Below are 14,348 nucleotides of genomic sequence, written 5' to 3' on the forward strand. Positions count from 1 at the left end.
AGGGGGGAAATAGAAAAAGGGGGAAAACGCAGGACCTGCTGTTTTTGAGCTCTGAAGCGCCTCCCGGAAAGAGGAGTAGAGGACGCCGCGACCCGCCGCATCCACCTGCTCCCCTCGCCGCCGTGGTCGTGATCCCATCCCGGGATGTCGTCGTGGCTGCGGAGCGCGGTCAGCAAGGCCGTCGAGGCGGGCGGCCGCAGCGGCGTGGCCCGCACGGTCCTGGGCTACGCCGACGCCGTCGCCCACCACGCCGGCCAGGCCGTCGCCGAGGGCGCGAAGATCATCAACGAGCGCATGGTGAGCGGCTCCCTCCCCGTCCCCCGCCCCTTTATCCGAAACCTTTCCAATTGGCCTGAAACGTGCTTCGTTTTGGCGTTGAGGAGGTGCGAATTGGGACTGGGTCAAGCGTGAGACTTTTGGGCTGGCGTTGCTAGGTTGCGTGTGATTCAAGCTAATGTTCTGTTCTCTTAATATGTATGAATATAGGGGAGCTTATAATTCGAGGTAGCAATAGAGTGATAGGTGATATCTGTCACATTGCTATGGGACGGGGATGGGTGCCAAAACGGGGAAAGGGTTAAAAAGCCAGGTGCTTTGGTCTTTTAGGGTTCATGCCTGCATCAATATGTTTTGGAATGATTGGCCAAATTCCCGATTTACTAATGATGGTTTGATCTTGGTAACATGTCTGCATATTTTTGCGGGATGTGCAGAGCACTCAGAACTACAAAAGTGTGAAGCAAACAGTGAAGCGATTGGAAGAGGCGGCGGTTTCATCGCGTGGGGAGGAGAGAGTTCAGGTGCTAAGGCGCTGGCTCAGGGCCCTACAGGAGGTTGAGGCTGAAGTTGGAGGTTCCGGTGGTTCTCCCAGACAGATCTCAACTCAGCCAAACTCCTCGAAAGCATCATTGGCAAGGGTTCGCATCTGCCAATCAGATTCCATTTTCTTGGTCTTTTTCTATCATACAGGGAAATTATTTGGCTTTCTATCGCCATTTATAGGCTTGATGTTTGTGTGCTTTTTCTTCCGTGATAACATCTCTGCAGGTTTTGTTTTATGATGCTGATATTGGAGGGCCTCCTATGAACTTCCGAGATGTATTCCTTTATAGCCAAGCGCTTGAGGGTATCACTCTGTCCATGGTGAGTTAGTTTAATGATGCTATCCTGGCTATCAAGAACTCACGATACCATCCACTCCTGTAATTTTTTTGACCCAACCAGAAAGTGATTGCTGTAAAATTTCGCTGTTATTTCTTATTCCTTATACCACAGTCACAAGTTAAGCATCCCTATTTTTTTTCCTTGCACAGATTCTTGAACCTCCTAAGGAAGAAGAGGTTTCCCTTCTTCTAGAAATTTTCGGGTGAGCTTTGCCCAAAACATGTCCCAATAATGTTGCTATGTTTTCCAACAATCCAAACGATGTTATTCTCAACCATTGGTTCAAGACTTCAAGTGGATCTATTTGCTTTAACAATAGTTAAACTACTTAAACCTGTCTACTTTCTCCTTCAGTTTCCATAATAAAACATATAATTAAATGCTCTTGGTCTGGATAGAACAGGGAAAGAGAATCTACACTCCATTGTTGACTAGTCTAAGACATAACATTTGCGCTTGACTTTAGATGTAAAGACTCTAGAAACTTACTACTTTGATGTGAAAAATTGTACTTTGCCTTTAATGTTAAAAATTGATTTTATGAGCTTATGACACTGTTGTACGATCTTTTCCTTTTCATAGTTCATACTCTTACTGAATGTGTTATCTTCTCTTAGAAAATAATATTTTCAGCCTATAATTTTTTTAATTTACTTGTAGAAAATTCAGATTAGTCGCAACTTATCCATGTATCTGGAAGAACCAAAATCATTGGTTCGGCTGTGGCTTGATTCTGTCTACTGTTCGTTGAACTTTAGTCACTGTTTTTTTTTTTTGGCTCCATGAGCATCCACTCCATTTTAACTGACAATCATTTGCTACAGAATATGTCTTACAGGAGGAAAGGAAGTTAATAATGCTATAGTGAGCAGTATACAGGACTTGGCAAAGGCATTCTCAAATTACCATGACGAAGTCCTGGTGCGTCTTCCAGTTGTCTGGTGTTCTTATGCCAAGTAAATAACAAAAAATATAAGGCTAAAATTATCATGTAATACATGGCGCAAATCATCCGACTATACACTAGTTGTTATGTACTTGGTAGCTCTGTTTTTAAGGCGTCGCCTAGGCGACAAGGCGGTTTCCCATCGCCTTGCTTAAGGCTCGCCTTAGCCCGCCTTAGCCCGCCTAGGCGACTGAGCGGCTCCCCATCGCCTCGCCTCGCCTTACCGCTTTAAAAACCTTGCTTGGTAGTCTACAACACTGTAATTGCAGTTCATATATATATCTCTATTCTTCTTTCCTGGTGAATTCAGTTTCTTTTTCTGTTCTGTGCCACATTTTTTACTTACTGCTGAAAAGGACATTTTTTGCTGAAAAGGCATATTATTTATCCTACCCTACTTATTTCCTTCAAGAGGAAGCACTAGGGCTATATTGCTTTTGTGGAGAAAGAGTGGGGTATTTTATTTCATATTTTGAACCAAAATTTGCATAAATTTCTTGTCAAATAATATTCTGTATCTGTATACATGTAGGTGAAACGTGAAGAACTACTACAGTTTACGCAAAGTGCCATTTCAGGTCTAAAGAGGAATGCTGACATTGTGAGGTGATCACTTATCTATTATTCTTCTAGTGAACTCTTATTTAATTGTAATACGAGATCGCATTTAATTGTTCAACATCAAATGCCAATAAGGAGATTTAGCCAATCATGGTGTTACTCCATGCAATTTCTAGACTATGTGTCCTCAACCATCTTTGTTTTGTGACTTCAAGTTCTATGTTCCATTATTGTTTCTGCACTGGCAACATATGGAAAGCCTGGAAGAGTAACATGGTGCTTTTTCCTCTGTCTTTGGGCTACCATTAGTCCTTTTGTTGTTACTCTAATATGTGTATTTCACTTCAGGATAGATGCTGAAGCTATAGAATTGTGGGATAAACTAGATGAAAAGGAGGCATCACGGGTTCAGTCAATTGATGATCCTGATAAAGTTGCAGAAAAGACTGCAACTGTTGAGGTGTTTACTCTGTGACATATATTCGAATTAAGTAATTACTTTGTTTTACTTGTTTTTGCAGTGTAATTTGCCAATGCTTGGTTACATGTTCACAAAGGCACTTGAGATCTAGCAATTAGCGGAAACTGTGTCATTATGCACACATAAACTTTGAATTAAGTGCTTCATTATTTCATCTAAGTTTCTTACGATCCAGGATCATTAAGAAAATACCAGGCAGGCAATTACATTAGCAGATGGCTTCTTCCTGGAACTAAATGTTGTCGATACAAAGCCAGCTAATTTGTTTTGACCTGTTGCATCTTCTTATAAGTAACCTTCTTTTGGCTCCTTAATGCTTTAGTTTGAAACAAGCTAACTCTATCTTCCACCTTGCCCAGTATTTCAAAGAAGCACTCACCGAAGTCCGGTTCTGCTCTAGAATGGAGGAACTTCTATTGAAGAAAAAAACGATTAATACCGGGGACTCCCTAGAAATCCATTCCCAAAAGGCATGTTTATTTGTGACTTTATGGATTTCATTTTTGGATTAGGTACACCTTTATATTATGCTTATATTCAGTTTCACATTGACCAAACACCAGAGTTGCATGGATACTTGAACAAAGACAGGTTTATATTTGTATTCAAATGATAGTTTAGGAATCTCTTTAGTTCTAACTATTATATTCATGCATACTTTGCTGTTCTTTATTTTGTTCTTGAATCTTCATTTCTGAACTTTATCCTTTAAAGAAAGTGAATTGTTGAGTTATGGGATTCTGAGCTCCCCATGTTTGTTCTTTATTACATTAACTTTCCATTGAACAGTCTATATCATCTGCTATGTGGCCCATCCTTGTTGCAGCATGATAACCATACAAATTATCAGTGTTGCACTGTAATTGTGACTAACTTTCATGTTACCCTTTGCCTCTGTCTCATTAGTTTGGAATTGCGAATTATAACTTGATAGTCATTTTGGATGAACTCTGCTTATATATATGGACATTTGTTGAAAAAAGATGGTTTGCTATAGTAAGTTAATAACATAATAGAAATGTTGCAACAAACAACAACAACAACATAACCTTTTTTCCCAAGCAAGTTGGGGTAGGCTAGAGATGAAACCCGAAAGAAATAAGTTCAAGGTTCAGGCACATTGATAGCTAGTCTCTAAGCGCTCCTATCCAAAGCTATCTCTTTAGAGATATTCCAATCCTTAAGGTCTCTCTTAACCGACTCATCTCACGTCAGTTTAGGTCTACCTCTACCCCTCTTTACATTATCGACCCGCTCAAGAACCCTATTACGCACCGGCACCTCAGGAGGTCTTCGTTGGACATGTCCAAACCATCTCAGTCGATGCTGGGTAAGTTTCTCCTCAATTGGTGCCACCCCGACCCTATCCCGAATAACTTCGTTCCGGACTCTATCCCTCCTTGTGTGCCCGCAAAACCACCGCAACATCCGCATCTCTCCTACACTCAGTTGCCGGACATGTCGCCTTTTTGTAGGCTAATATTCAGCACCGTATAACATCGCCGGACGAATTGCTGTCCTATAGAATTTGCCTTTTAGCTTTTGTGACACCCTCTTGTCACAAAGGATGTCAGAAGCTTGCCGCCATTTCAACCAGCCAGCTGAAATTCTATGTCTAACATCTTCATCAATGTCGCCATCCTTTTGTAGCACCGATCCTAAATACCGAAAAGTATCCTTCTGGACCACCACTTGCCCATCTAGACTAACGTCTCCCCCCTCATGCCTAGTCGCGCTGAAATCGCACATCATGTACTCGGTCTTGGTCCTACTAAGTCTGAACCCTTTCGACTCTAACGTGCGTCTCCACAGCTCTAACTTCCTATTAACCCCTGCCCTACTCTTGTCAACTAGCACCACATCATCAGCAAAGAGCATACACCAAGGGATCTCACCTTGTATATCCCTTGTGACCTCATCCATCACTAAATCAAATAAATAAGGGCTCAATGCTAACCCCTGGTGTAGGCCTATGTTAATAGGAAAGTCAGTGGTGTTGCCATCACATGTCCGGACAAACGTCGTCGCATCCTTGTACATATCCTTAATGAGGGTAATGTACTTAGTTGGGACTTTGTGCTTCTCCAAGGCTCACCACATGACATTTCTCGGTACTTTGTCATATGCCTTCTCAAGGTCAATGAAGATCATGTGCAAGTCCTTCTGTTCCCTATATCTCTCCATCAATTGTCGTATTAAGAAAATCGCCTCCACAGTTGACCTTTCAGGCATGAACCCAAATTGGTTTTGGGTCACACTTGTCACTCTTCTTAGGCGATGCTCGATAACCCTCTCCCAAAGCTTCATCGTATGGCTCATCAGCTTAATCCCACGGTAGTTAGTACAACTTTGAACATCGCCCTTGTTTTTGAAGATAGGTACTAATATACTTCTCCATTCTTCCGGCATCTTGTTTGACCGAAAAATGAGATTAAAAAGCTTAGTTAACCATACTATTGTTCTATCTCCTAGGCATCTCCACACCTCAATGGGGATACCATTAGGGCACATCGCTTTACCTCCCTTCATCCTCTTCAAAGCCTCCTCGATCTCTACCTCCTGAATTCTCCTCACAAAACGTCTGTTGGTATCGTTAAAAGAGTCATCTAACTCAAGGGTAGGGACCTCACTCTCCCCATTAAACAACTTGTCGAAGTACTCTCTCCATCTATCCATGATCTCCTCATCCTTCACTAGCAGTCGATCTGTCCCATCCTTAATGCATTTGATTTGGTTGATGTCCATTGTCTTCCGCTCGCGGATCCTAGCCATCCTATAAATGTCCTTCTCCTCTTCTTTCGTGCCTAGCCGCTGATACAGGTCATCATACGCCTTACCCTTTGCTACATTCACAGCTCGCTTTGCAACCCTCTTCGCTAATTTATAGCCCTCGATGTTGGCTGCACTCTTGTCAAGGTGGAGGCGCTTGAAACACTCCTTCTTCTCCTTAATAGCCCTTTGCACCTCGTCATTCCACCACCAGGTGTCTTTCACCTCCTGTTTGTCTCCCCTACTCACGCCAAACACCTCTGAGGCCACCTTCCGAACACATGTTGCCATCTTTAGCCACATGTCATCTGCGTCTTCTCCTTCTTCCCAAGGCCCCTCAACTAGCATCCTTACCTTAAACGCTTGTGCCGCTTCCCCTCTAAGCTTCCACCACTTTGTTCTCGCAATCTTGGCACGTTTGTCCCGGTGGACACGTACCCGAAGACGAAAGTCCGCCACCACAAGCTTGTGTTGAGGGACAACACACTCCCCAGGTATCACCTTACAATCTAAGCAATCACGTCTATCCTCCCTCCTAGCAGGGATAAAGTCGATCTGGCTCGAGTGTTGTCCACTACGAAACGTCACAAGATGGGATTCCCTCTTCTTAAACACGGTATTCGCTATCAACAAGTCGTAGGCTAACGCGAAGTTCAACACATCCTCTCCCTCTTGACTCCTGCTACCATACCCAAAACCCCCGTGCACTCGCTCGAACCCTACATTAGTCGCACCCACATGGCCGTTGAGATCTCCTCCTATGAAGAGTTTCTCGCTAGTAGGCACGGTACTAACCATGCTATCTAGATCTTCCCAGAACTGCATCTTGGTGCTCTCACTAAGGCCTACCTGAGGGGCATAGGCATTGATCACATTCAAAACCGAATCTCCAACTACCAACCGGATTAGGATAATCCGGTCGCCTTGCCTTCTAACCTCTACGACTTCATCCTTAAGACTCCTATCAATCAATATGCCTACACCATTTCTACCCAGAGTTGCTCCTGTGTACCAAAGCTTGAAGCCAGTATCCTCAATCTCCTTCGCCTTTTTCCCTTCCATTTAGTCTCATGAACGCATAGAATATTTACACGCCTCCTAATTGCTGCATCAATTAGCTCTCGCAACTTACCCGTTAGGGACCCTACGTTCCAGCTACCTATACGAATCCTAGTTGGCTCGGCTAGCTTCCTTACCCTTCGCACCCGTCGAGGGAAGTGCGAAGACCCTTGCTCATTTTTCACTACACCCGGGCGTAGATGTAGCGCGGCATTCAGGTGACGACCCGACCCTTGCTCACTTATCATCGTACCCAGGTCATGATACGACGCGCCCTTGGGGGGATGGCGACCCGGCCCTTGCCCATTTATCACCACACCCGGGTTCCGATGTAGCGCGTCGCTAAGAGGGTTACGCCCCAATGAGTTTTTTGTGGGTTTCAAATCCATTAGAGTGGCTATTTTTTATGCTGGTTTGCCAAAACCTAATGCAACCCTCCTCCTTTACCCGGGCTTGGGACCGGCTATGCTGCAGGTTGAGAAATTAAAGGTACTGGCTACTTCCCTTGCTAATTCATCCTCCAAGGCAGAGAAGCGTATTTTGGATCACAGGTTTAACTTCCTTAACTTTTCTATAGGAATCTTTTAAAATTATTTTTTGATTCTTGTTAGAATCTTGAATCTTCTACAAATTTATAAGGACCCTGCTATCCCTTGAAATTTATGTTTCAGGTGGATGAAATCTTATTCGGCTGACATGTTTGATTTCCTAGTATGTATGGATTATTTCAGGAGATTATCATTTTGAGAAATGAACACCCACATTAACACTTGCTAAAAGAACACGCCTATGAACACATCAGACTTTACCTGTATTTGCTGTTACAGTACAATCTGCATTCTCTGTATTATGACATGATACTCTGTCTTCAGCGTACCAATTCAATTTACGCTCCAGCTCACAGTATTATGTCAGACTTGCTATTTACAGATTAGCTAGCTCTCTGTTATTCATCAAAATATTATCAATCAATATGCAACTCCTAGTCTATGTGAAATCTGCTCACTTGTGACCACACCATGAAGCCAAAGGTTGTTAGCTCAGTTGGTCTGGGCGCAGCCAGCGGCACCCGCAGATGGGGGGTTCGAACCCCCACCGGGGCGGATTTCCCCGCCTGCGGAAAAAACCCCCCCTCGCTGTGCTCTTGATGACTTGGGCTGTGTTGTCAGCCTGGGCCCGGCCCGGTAGGTAACAGCCCCAAGAACGTGGCACCAGACCCAGTGGGCTGTGTTGTCAGCTTGGGCCCAGCCCGTTGGGTAATGGTTCCAGGAACGTGGCACCAGTTCCAAGCTCAAGAGCCGGGGTTCGGGGGGTTTCTCGGCCGGGGTCATCTTGGCCTCTTCTTAATTGTAATGCCGCGGGGGCGGTCTTTCCCCTGCCCGGTCGAGTTTTTTTTTTGTGTGACCACACCATGAATACATGTCATGCTGATCACTTGCCACTATTGTTGGCTTAATGATTTTGTTTGGTACATTTTGGTACAATTAAATTCGTACAGAAAGCTTTGTGATGACCTTTCATATTTACTACTTCAGACGCCAGAAAGAAGAGGCCCTTAACTTTCGTGCTAAAAAGGATAGTGAAGTGATCACAGTTGAAAAGGTAACAATTCAATCTCATATGTAAAATCTGTTTGTAACTCTTATATACTGTAATAGGCCATGTGACACATAACGTAGTAGAACTCTGGTTGCAATTTCTGTCTAGTATATAATTGTAGCTATGCAGCTTTGTAAGCTTTTGTCAGCTTATTTCCATTGCATCTGATAACTGCAAGGAAAGCCATTCCGCATGCACATGTATAACTGTACCTTTTGGCACACTAGTGTTTGCACAATACTTCATAAAATGAATGCACATGTAAGTACTGCTTTGTTGTGATATATTGGTCCCACCAACAAATCCTTTTCGCCATTGCATTTCATATAGGATTTGACTGCTGAGATTTCTGAATTGGAGAAGCAAAGGGATGAACTTGAGGCTCAATTGAAGAAGGTACGTTATCCTGAGACCTTTGTGAAAAAGTTTACTTTCTTGTTGGGTTCTCCTTCTCTTAGTATTTTGTAAAAGGATAACGCTAATTTTGATCTTGATATTGTTTCCAATGTTTCATTATACAAACAGGTTAACATTTCACTGAATGCTGCTGTTGGCCGGCTCAAGCAGACAAGGGAAGAGAGGGACCAATTTCATGAGGCAAATAACCAGATGGTCTTTAGCTTACAAGCAAAGGTGCCTATACTTTCCTGATTATCCGGTTTCAGTTTTGATCCTTTTGTATTTGATGAGAGTGATGCTTACTATTGTTTGCAACATATTGCTAGTTTGATATTTGTTTCCTGCATTAATTCAGGAGAATGAACTTTCAAAATCTATTGACTCATGTAACGTGGAAGCTGATGTAGTCAAGACTTGGGTGAATTTCCTTGAGGATACATGGCAACTTCAGTCCTCATACGATGAACAGAAGGAAAATAAAACCAAGTATGTAGTGATTGTGGCCGTACATGCCTTTAACAACTTACCTCCCTTTTGTCTTGTTACTTTTTTCACCCTGTTGTAAAGCTACAATTAGAAATTGCATAATCCATTTCTGTTGTGCTGCATATTGTGACCAAAAAATATGTTCACTTCATTCAGCTTTACTTTTTTTTTCAGTGATGAGCTGGAGAGATGCACAACCAATTTTCTGAAGTTGACCAAGCGTCACCTTTCTAATTTCAAGGTCAGTGGTTGGATATATGCTGTTCAAAACCCTTGTTTGAATTTCTAGTTAAGATATTATAGTTTTGGAGTATATTTGATTCAGTTCTCATATGCAACTTTTTGTCTTGGGCAGGACGTTCTTAGTCCATCAATTGATCGGATCCGCACATATGTGGATAATTTGGCAGTCTTAAATTCAGGGTTATTCAATTTTTATTTGCAATGTCTTCATGTACTCTTCCTTTTCTTACAACAATAACAGAACTAACGGTATTGCAATCTTGTGTTTTGGACCAAATCTTGTAGGGAGGAATCAATAGAACATGGAGTGGATGATGAAATTTCCGAAAAGACAAGTCCACAGAAATCCCTTGAGGAGGAATATTTGGAAACTGAAAAGAAGGTTCTCTTTTAGTACCCACCATCGATATTGCTCTCTTTAATTTGTTGCTTCTAAGGTCATAACCTACTCAAACAAACATCCTAGCTGTCTTTATATTTGAGCAAAGTCAAGGTATTATTTTTTACTGTATAAGTGTGAACAGATATGTGTTTTAGCCTGTTCAACAATTTATAGAGAATGGATAGCTAGCTGGCTGACAATCCCCACATTTTCAGATTGTGATTGCCTTTAGCATTGTGGATCGCATGAAGAAGATGTTTTATTCTGAGCAAGGGGCTAATTCTAGGTATTGCTGACTGTTCTCATGTGTGGTTACTGGATATTTTTTTAGTACTTATTTCCTGCAGTTGGACAAGTCATATTTCCTCTCTTTTTTCAGGAAAGATGGTGAAGAGATCAGGAACTTATTTTCTGAGATAGAGAAACTGAGAGAAGCATTTGAGTCGGTAGAAAGGCCGACACTAGACATTGAAGTCCGCAGGGCAAAGGACCCAACCAAGTACAAATCTGAATCAAATCGTCCAACCAAGGACAAATCTGGATCGAGTCATTCACCTGTTCAGGCACCTTCCTCACCTAAAGATGTGCCTGTGGAGTCTCCAAAATCTCCAGTGAAACCTGAGCAGATGCTGGACCCAGATTCAGAACTTGCGAAGTTAGAATTAGAATTCGGCAAAGTTAGCAAAGACCATGAGGAGATAAGTGGCTGGGACTTCGATGAGCTTGAAGAAGAGCTGCGAGCTGACATATCTAAATCAAGCAATCCAAAATAACCACGAGCTTCCTGAGACGCGTACTGCCCAACTTCCCACCAGCTGGCTTGACTGAAAATCTGTACATACTTTTGAGTTATTGAATGTACATAATGTTGTTTCATTGTATTCGTGGAGATGATATATATTCACAGCGTGGGGGGGTGGAGGTTACTCTGTAGTGTACATTGACAACGCATCAGCTATTCGTTTGTTCTTATCATGTACATGAACACAGGTATGATGAAACTTATGTAACATTTTCCACATCTGGACTTTGGAACTTAACTAAAGATGAAAGCCTCTCGGAGAGCCCCATCAGGTCTTCATTCAGCAGTTGTGTAGAAACTAATTCTGCATGTTGATAAGAATCGAAATAGAAACTGACAGTGGTTAAGTTTTTCGTGGTCAGAAACTCAGAATGGACGGCAATGAACCCCGAACAAAAAATAATTGCTGGCGATGACAATTACATGCCAATACGGCCTTACGAGTAGCACGTACGTTCATTCCGACACCAAGCAACCACATTATCATTACTATTTTGTTTGAACGCGCTTGCCAGACCGGCGGCCCTCGTCGGAGATGAGCACTTCGTCATGGCGGTGTTTTGACATCACCCAGAACAACACTAGTGTTTGAGCATTCAAATCGTATGTACTAAGCAAGTTGATTAACGCATTATTTGCCGTGTTTGGTTGTAGGGTGAAAAAATTCACCCTACTTTGACCACTAATTTAGAGTAGTAAACGAAGTCTAATTACAAAACCACCTCCACAACCCCCCGTGTAAATCGCGAGACGAATCTAATGAGGCCTGATTACCGTCATTAGATTCGTCTCGAAAAGTTACACTTATCCCTAAAAAGGTTTTGCAAATAAACTTCATTTAGTACTCCATGCGTACGAGATTTTTTTTTTCGGGAAACGTGCGCGGATTTTACCAAACACGGCCATTGTCCACGAGCCCCTCGCGTCGCCCCCGCTAGGCGACCGAGGGGGCCTTCACGCCGCCCCGTTCCCAGCGCCCCCGCCGCCTCCCAGCAACCTCGCCGTCGCCCGAGCAGGCCCTCGGAAGTCCGGTGGCCGGCGAGGAAGGTGACGGCGGGGCAATTCGGCTTGTGGGTCTCCAACGCCGGGGCGGGCCGGCGTCCAGGGACCACGGCCGTCTCGACGTCCGGTGTGGGCGGCTCGCGGCGGCGCCGGCAAGGATGGCCGGATCCGGCACCGGCGAGCACAGATCCGGTGTCCTCGCGGCCGGATCCGTCGACGGGAGGTGAGGGAGTCGGCCGGCGCTCGTGGATCTGCTGCCAGGCGCAGCAGCGGCGACTCTGCTCGTGCGGACCCGCCGTGCAACGTGGACGTCAGCGAGTTCGTCCGGGAGGTGAACGCGGCGTACGCGCTGGTGGGCGTGCACGGCGCGGGGCTACCCAACTCGGCGTTCCTCCCCACGGGCGCCGCAAGATGTGCGGCCGCTAGCGGCGCTTGCCTTCGTTCAGGTCGAGCGCGAGCGCGTTCTCGCGGAGGCGTCGGTCGGCTTCCCGGCGGCACGGGTGGCGGCTGGTCGGCGTTGCGATCGTCGCCGTGGTGCAGCTGTCCGCTGGGGCTGTGCGCGGCGGCGACGGCTCAGGCTCCGGGCCCTCGTTCTGGGCGGCGCGCCGGGGCCAACGATGGGTGCCGGCGGCCGCGCGCACACGAGAGTGTGGCACGGACGGGAGGTGCCCGCCGGGTTTGGTGCGGCGTGGTGCTTCGACCGACGGCGGGCGCTGCGGGTCCGGCCCGTGGTCGTGGAGGCGGCAGTAGCCCTGGGCAAAAAAAACCGAGAACCGAGGACCGAACCGAAAAAACCGATAACCGGAGCCGAACCGAACCGAAACCGAGAATTTCGGTTCTTCTTCGGTTCCTGATTCTCAGGAACCGAAATACTCGGCTCGGTTCGGTTCCTGGGCTCGGTTAACCGAAGAACCGGCCTCATCCACATTCAGCCCATCAATTCTATCTGGCCCAAGGCCCAACAAGCAAACAAAACCCTAATCCCCAACCCCAGCCCAGTCCCGCACGGCCGCACCCCTCACTGGCCTCCTGCCTCCCGACCCACGCCCCGTCGCCCCGTCCGCCCTCCGCCCCTCCGCCCGCCCCGTAGCCGCCGCCCGCCCCGCAGCCGCCGCCCGGTGCCCGGGGCCGCTGGCCCCCGCCCTCGCCGCCGCGCGGCCGCCGTTGCCCCCCGGCCGCGCCCTCCTCCCCTCCCTGGCGCGCGCCACCGCTCCATCTTCCACCTCTACCGCTACCGGAGGTGTGGCCGTGCGGGGGCAGCGGCGCGGCCGCCGGGGCGAGCGGGAGATGGGCGGATGGCGGCGCGGCTCTTCCTCCCTCCCGTCGCGCGGCGCCCCCGGCTCCTTTCCTCCCTCCCGGCGCGCCCCGCCCCCATCTCCCTCCCTCCGGACCCTCCCTCCCTCAGTCCCTCCCGGTGCGGCGGCGCCACGCCCGGCCGGCGGCCGCCATCTCCCTCCTCCCTCCCTCCCGGTGCGGCGACGCCACGCCCGGCCGCCATCTCCATCCGTTCCTCCCGGCGGCCACGATCTGCGTGAGGGCGCGGATCGACAACGACCTCCACCGGCGAGTGCGTGCGGCGGCTGATTTTTTTTTCATTTTTCCTTCTTTTTCCTTTGCCCCGGTAAATCTCGGTTCTTTCGGTCAAAACCGGAACCGAACCGAAGGAACCGAAACCGAAATTCGTCGGTTCCTACATCTAAAAAGAACCGATCGGTTTCAGTTTTCTAGGAACCGAACTTTCAAAAGAACCGAGGAACCGAACCGATCGGTTCGGTTAAAACCGAACGCCCAGCCCTAGGCGGCAGGTGCGGCGGTCCTCGTCGCAGGGATGTGTTTGGTTCGCAGCCGATGGCGGCACCTGTCTTCATTGCGATGCGAGAGGCCGCGCGCGGTGGCCGTGGGGTGGTGCGAGGTGGAGTGGCGGAGGTGAGCGGCACCGCGGCTGTGGATGGTGCTGCGCGAGAAGGTGCGAGCTAACCATGGAGTGTGGTGGCACGGCTGCGCCGCCGGCCGCAGGGGACTTCTTGCTTTGCCGGGCAATGGACATGCAGCTAGGAATGGGATTCTTCGAGCGAAAGCCTTGCCGGCTTCTTTGCCGGGCAATGGACGTGCAGCTAGGATGGGATTCTTCGGGCGAAAGCCTTGCCGGCTTCCTGCTGGTGATGACAACGGCGTCTGAGAGCGTCGTTCTCCCTGTTGGGGGATCATCTTGGAGCCAATCCCTTCTGCGCGGGTTTCGCTGGGTGAAAATCCTATCCACTTGTTGGACGAACGACGGCGGCGCCTTTGGCGTCGCTACCTTGTTGAAGGCGTTGTCAGTGGAGACACTTCTTGGCCAGGCGGCGGAAGGGCTGCCTGTGGCGTGGCGGGGCGGCTCGATGCAGGTGCGCGAGCTTGAAGGGGTTGACGAGCTCATGCGGCGGCGACCAACGTCGTGCTGGCGCCCGGGGGTTGC

The 14,348-nt window shown here is 47.3% G+C and overlaps 1 protein-coding gene across 1 annotated transcript; it reads left to right on the forward strand.

Annotated features, from left to right (window-relative positions):
- Positions 1–31: 31 nt before the first annotated feature.
- Positions 32–11,157, forward strand: LOC120676207 (MAR-binding filament-like protein 1). Its single transcript, XM_039957436.1, has 18 exons — positions 32–297; positions 714–917; positions 1,048–1,143; positions 1,314–1,366; positions 1,989–2,085; positions 2,643–2,716; positions 3,020–3,131; positions 3,512–3,622; positions 7,455–7,531; positions 8,516–8,582; positions 8,910–8,975; positions 9,105–9,212; positions 9,334–9,464; positions 9,639–9,705; positions 9,820–9,887; positions 9,993–10,089; positions 10,305–10,375; positions 10,469–11,157. The coding sequence occupies exons 1-18, from the start codon at positions 145–147 to the stop codon at positions 10,860–10,862; spliced, it is 2,046 nt and encodes a 681-aa protein (XP_039813370.1). The 5' UTR covers positions 32–144; the 3' UTR covers positions 10,863–11,157.
- Positions 11,158–14,348: the final 3,191 nt, after the last annotated feature.

Source organism: Panicum virgatum, chromosome 5N (assembly GCF_016808335.1).
Source record: "Panicum virgatum strain AP13 chromosome 5N, P.virgatum_v5, whole genome shotgun sequence".
NCBI classification, from domain to species: domain Eukaryota; kingdom Viridiplantae; phylum Streptophyta; class Magnoliopsida; order Poales; family Poaceae; genus Panicum; species Panicum virgatum.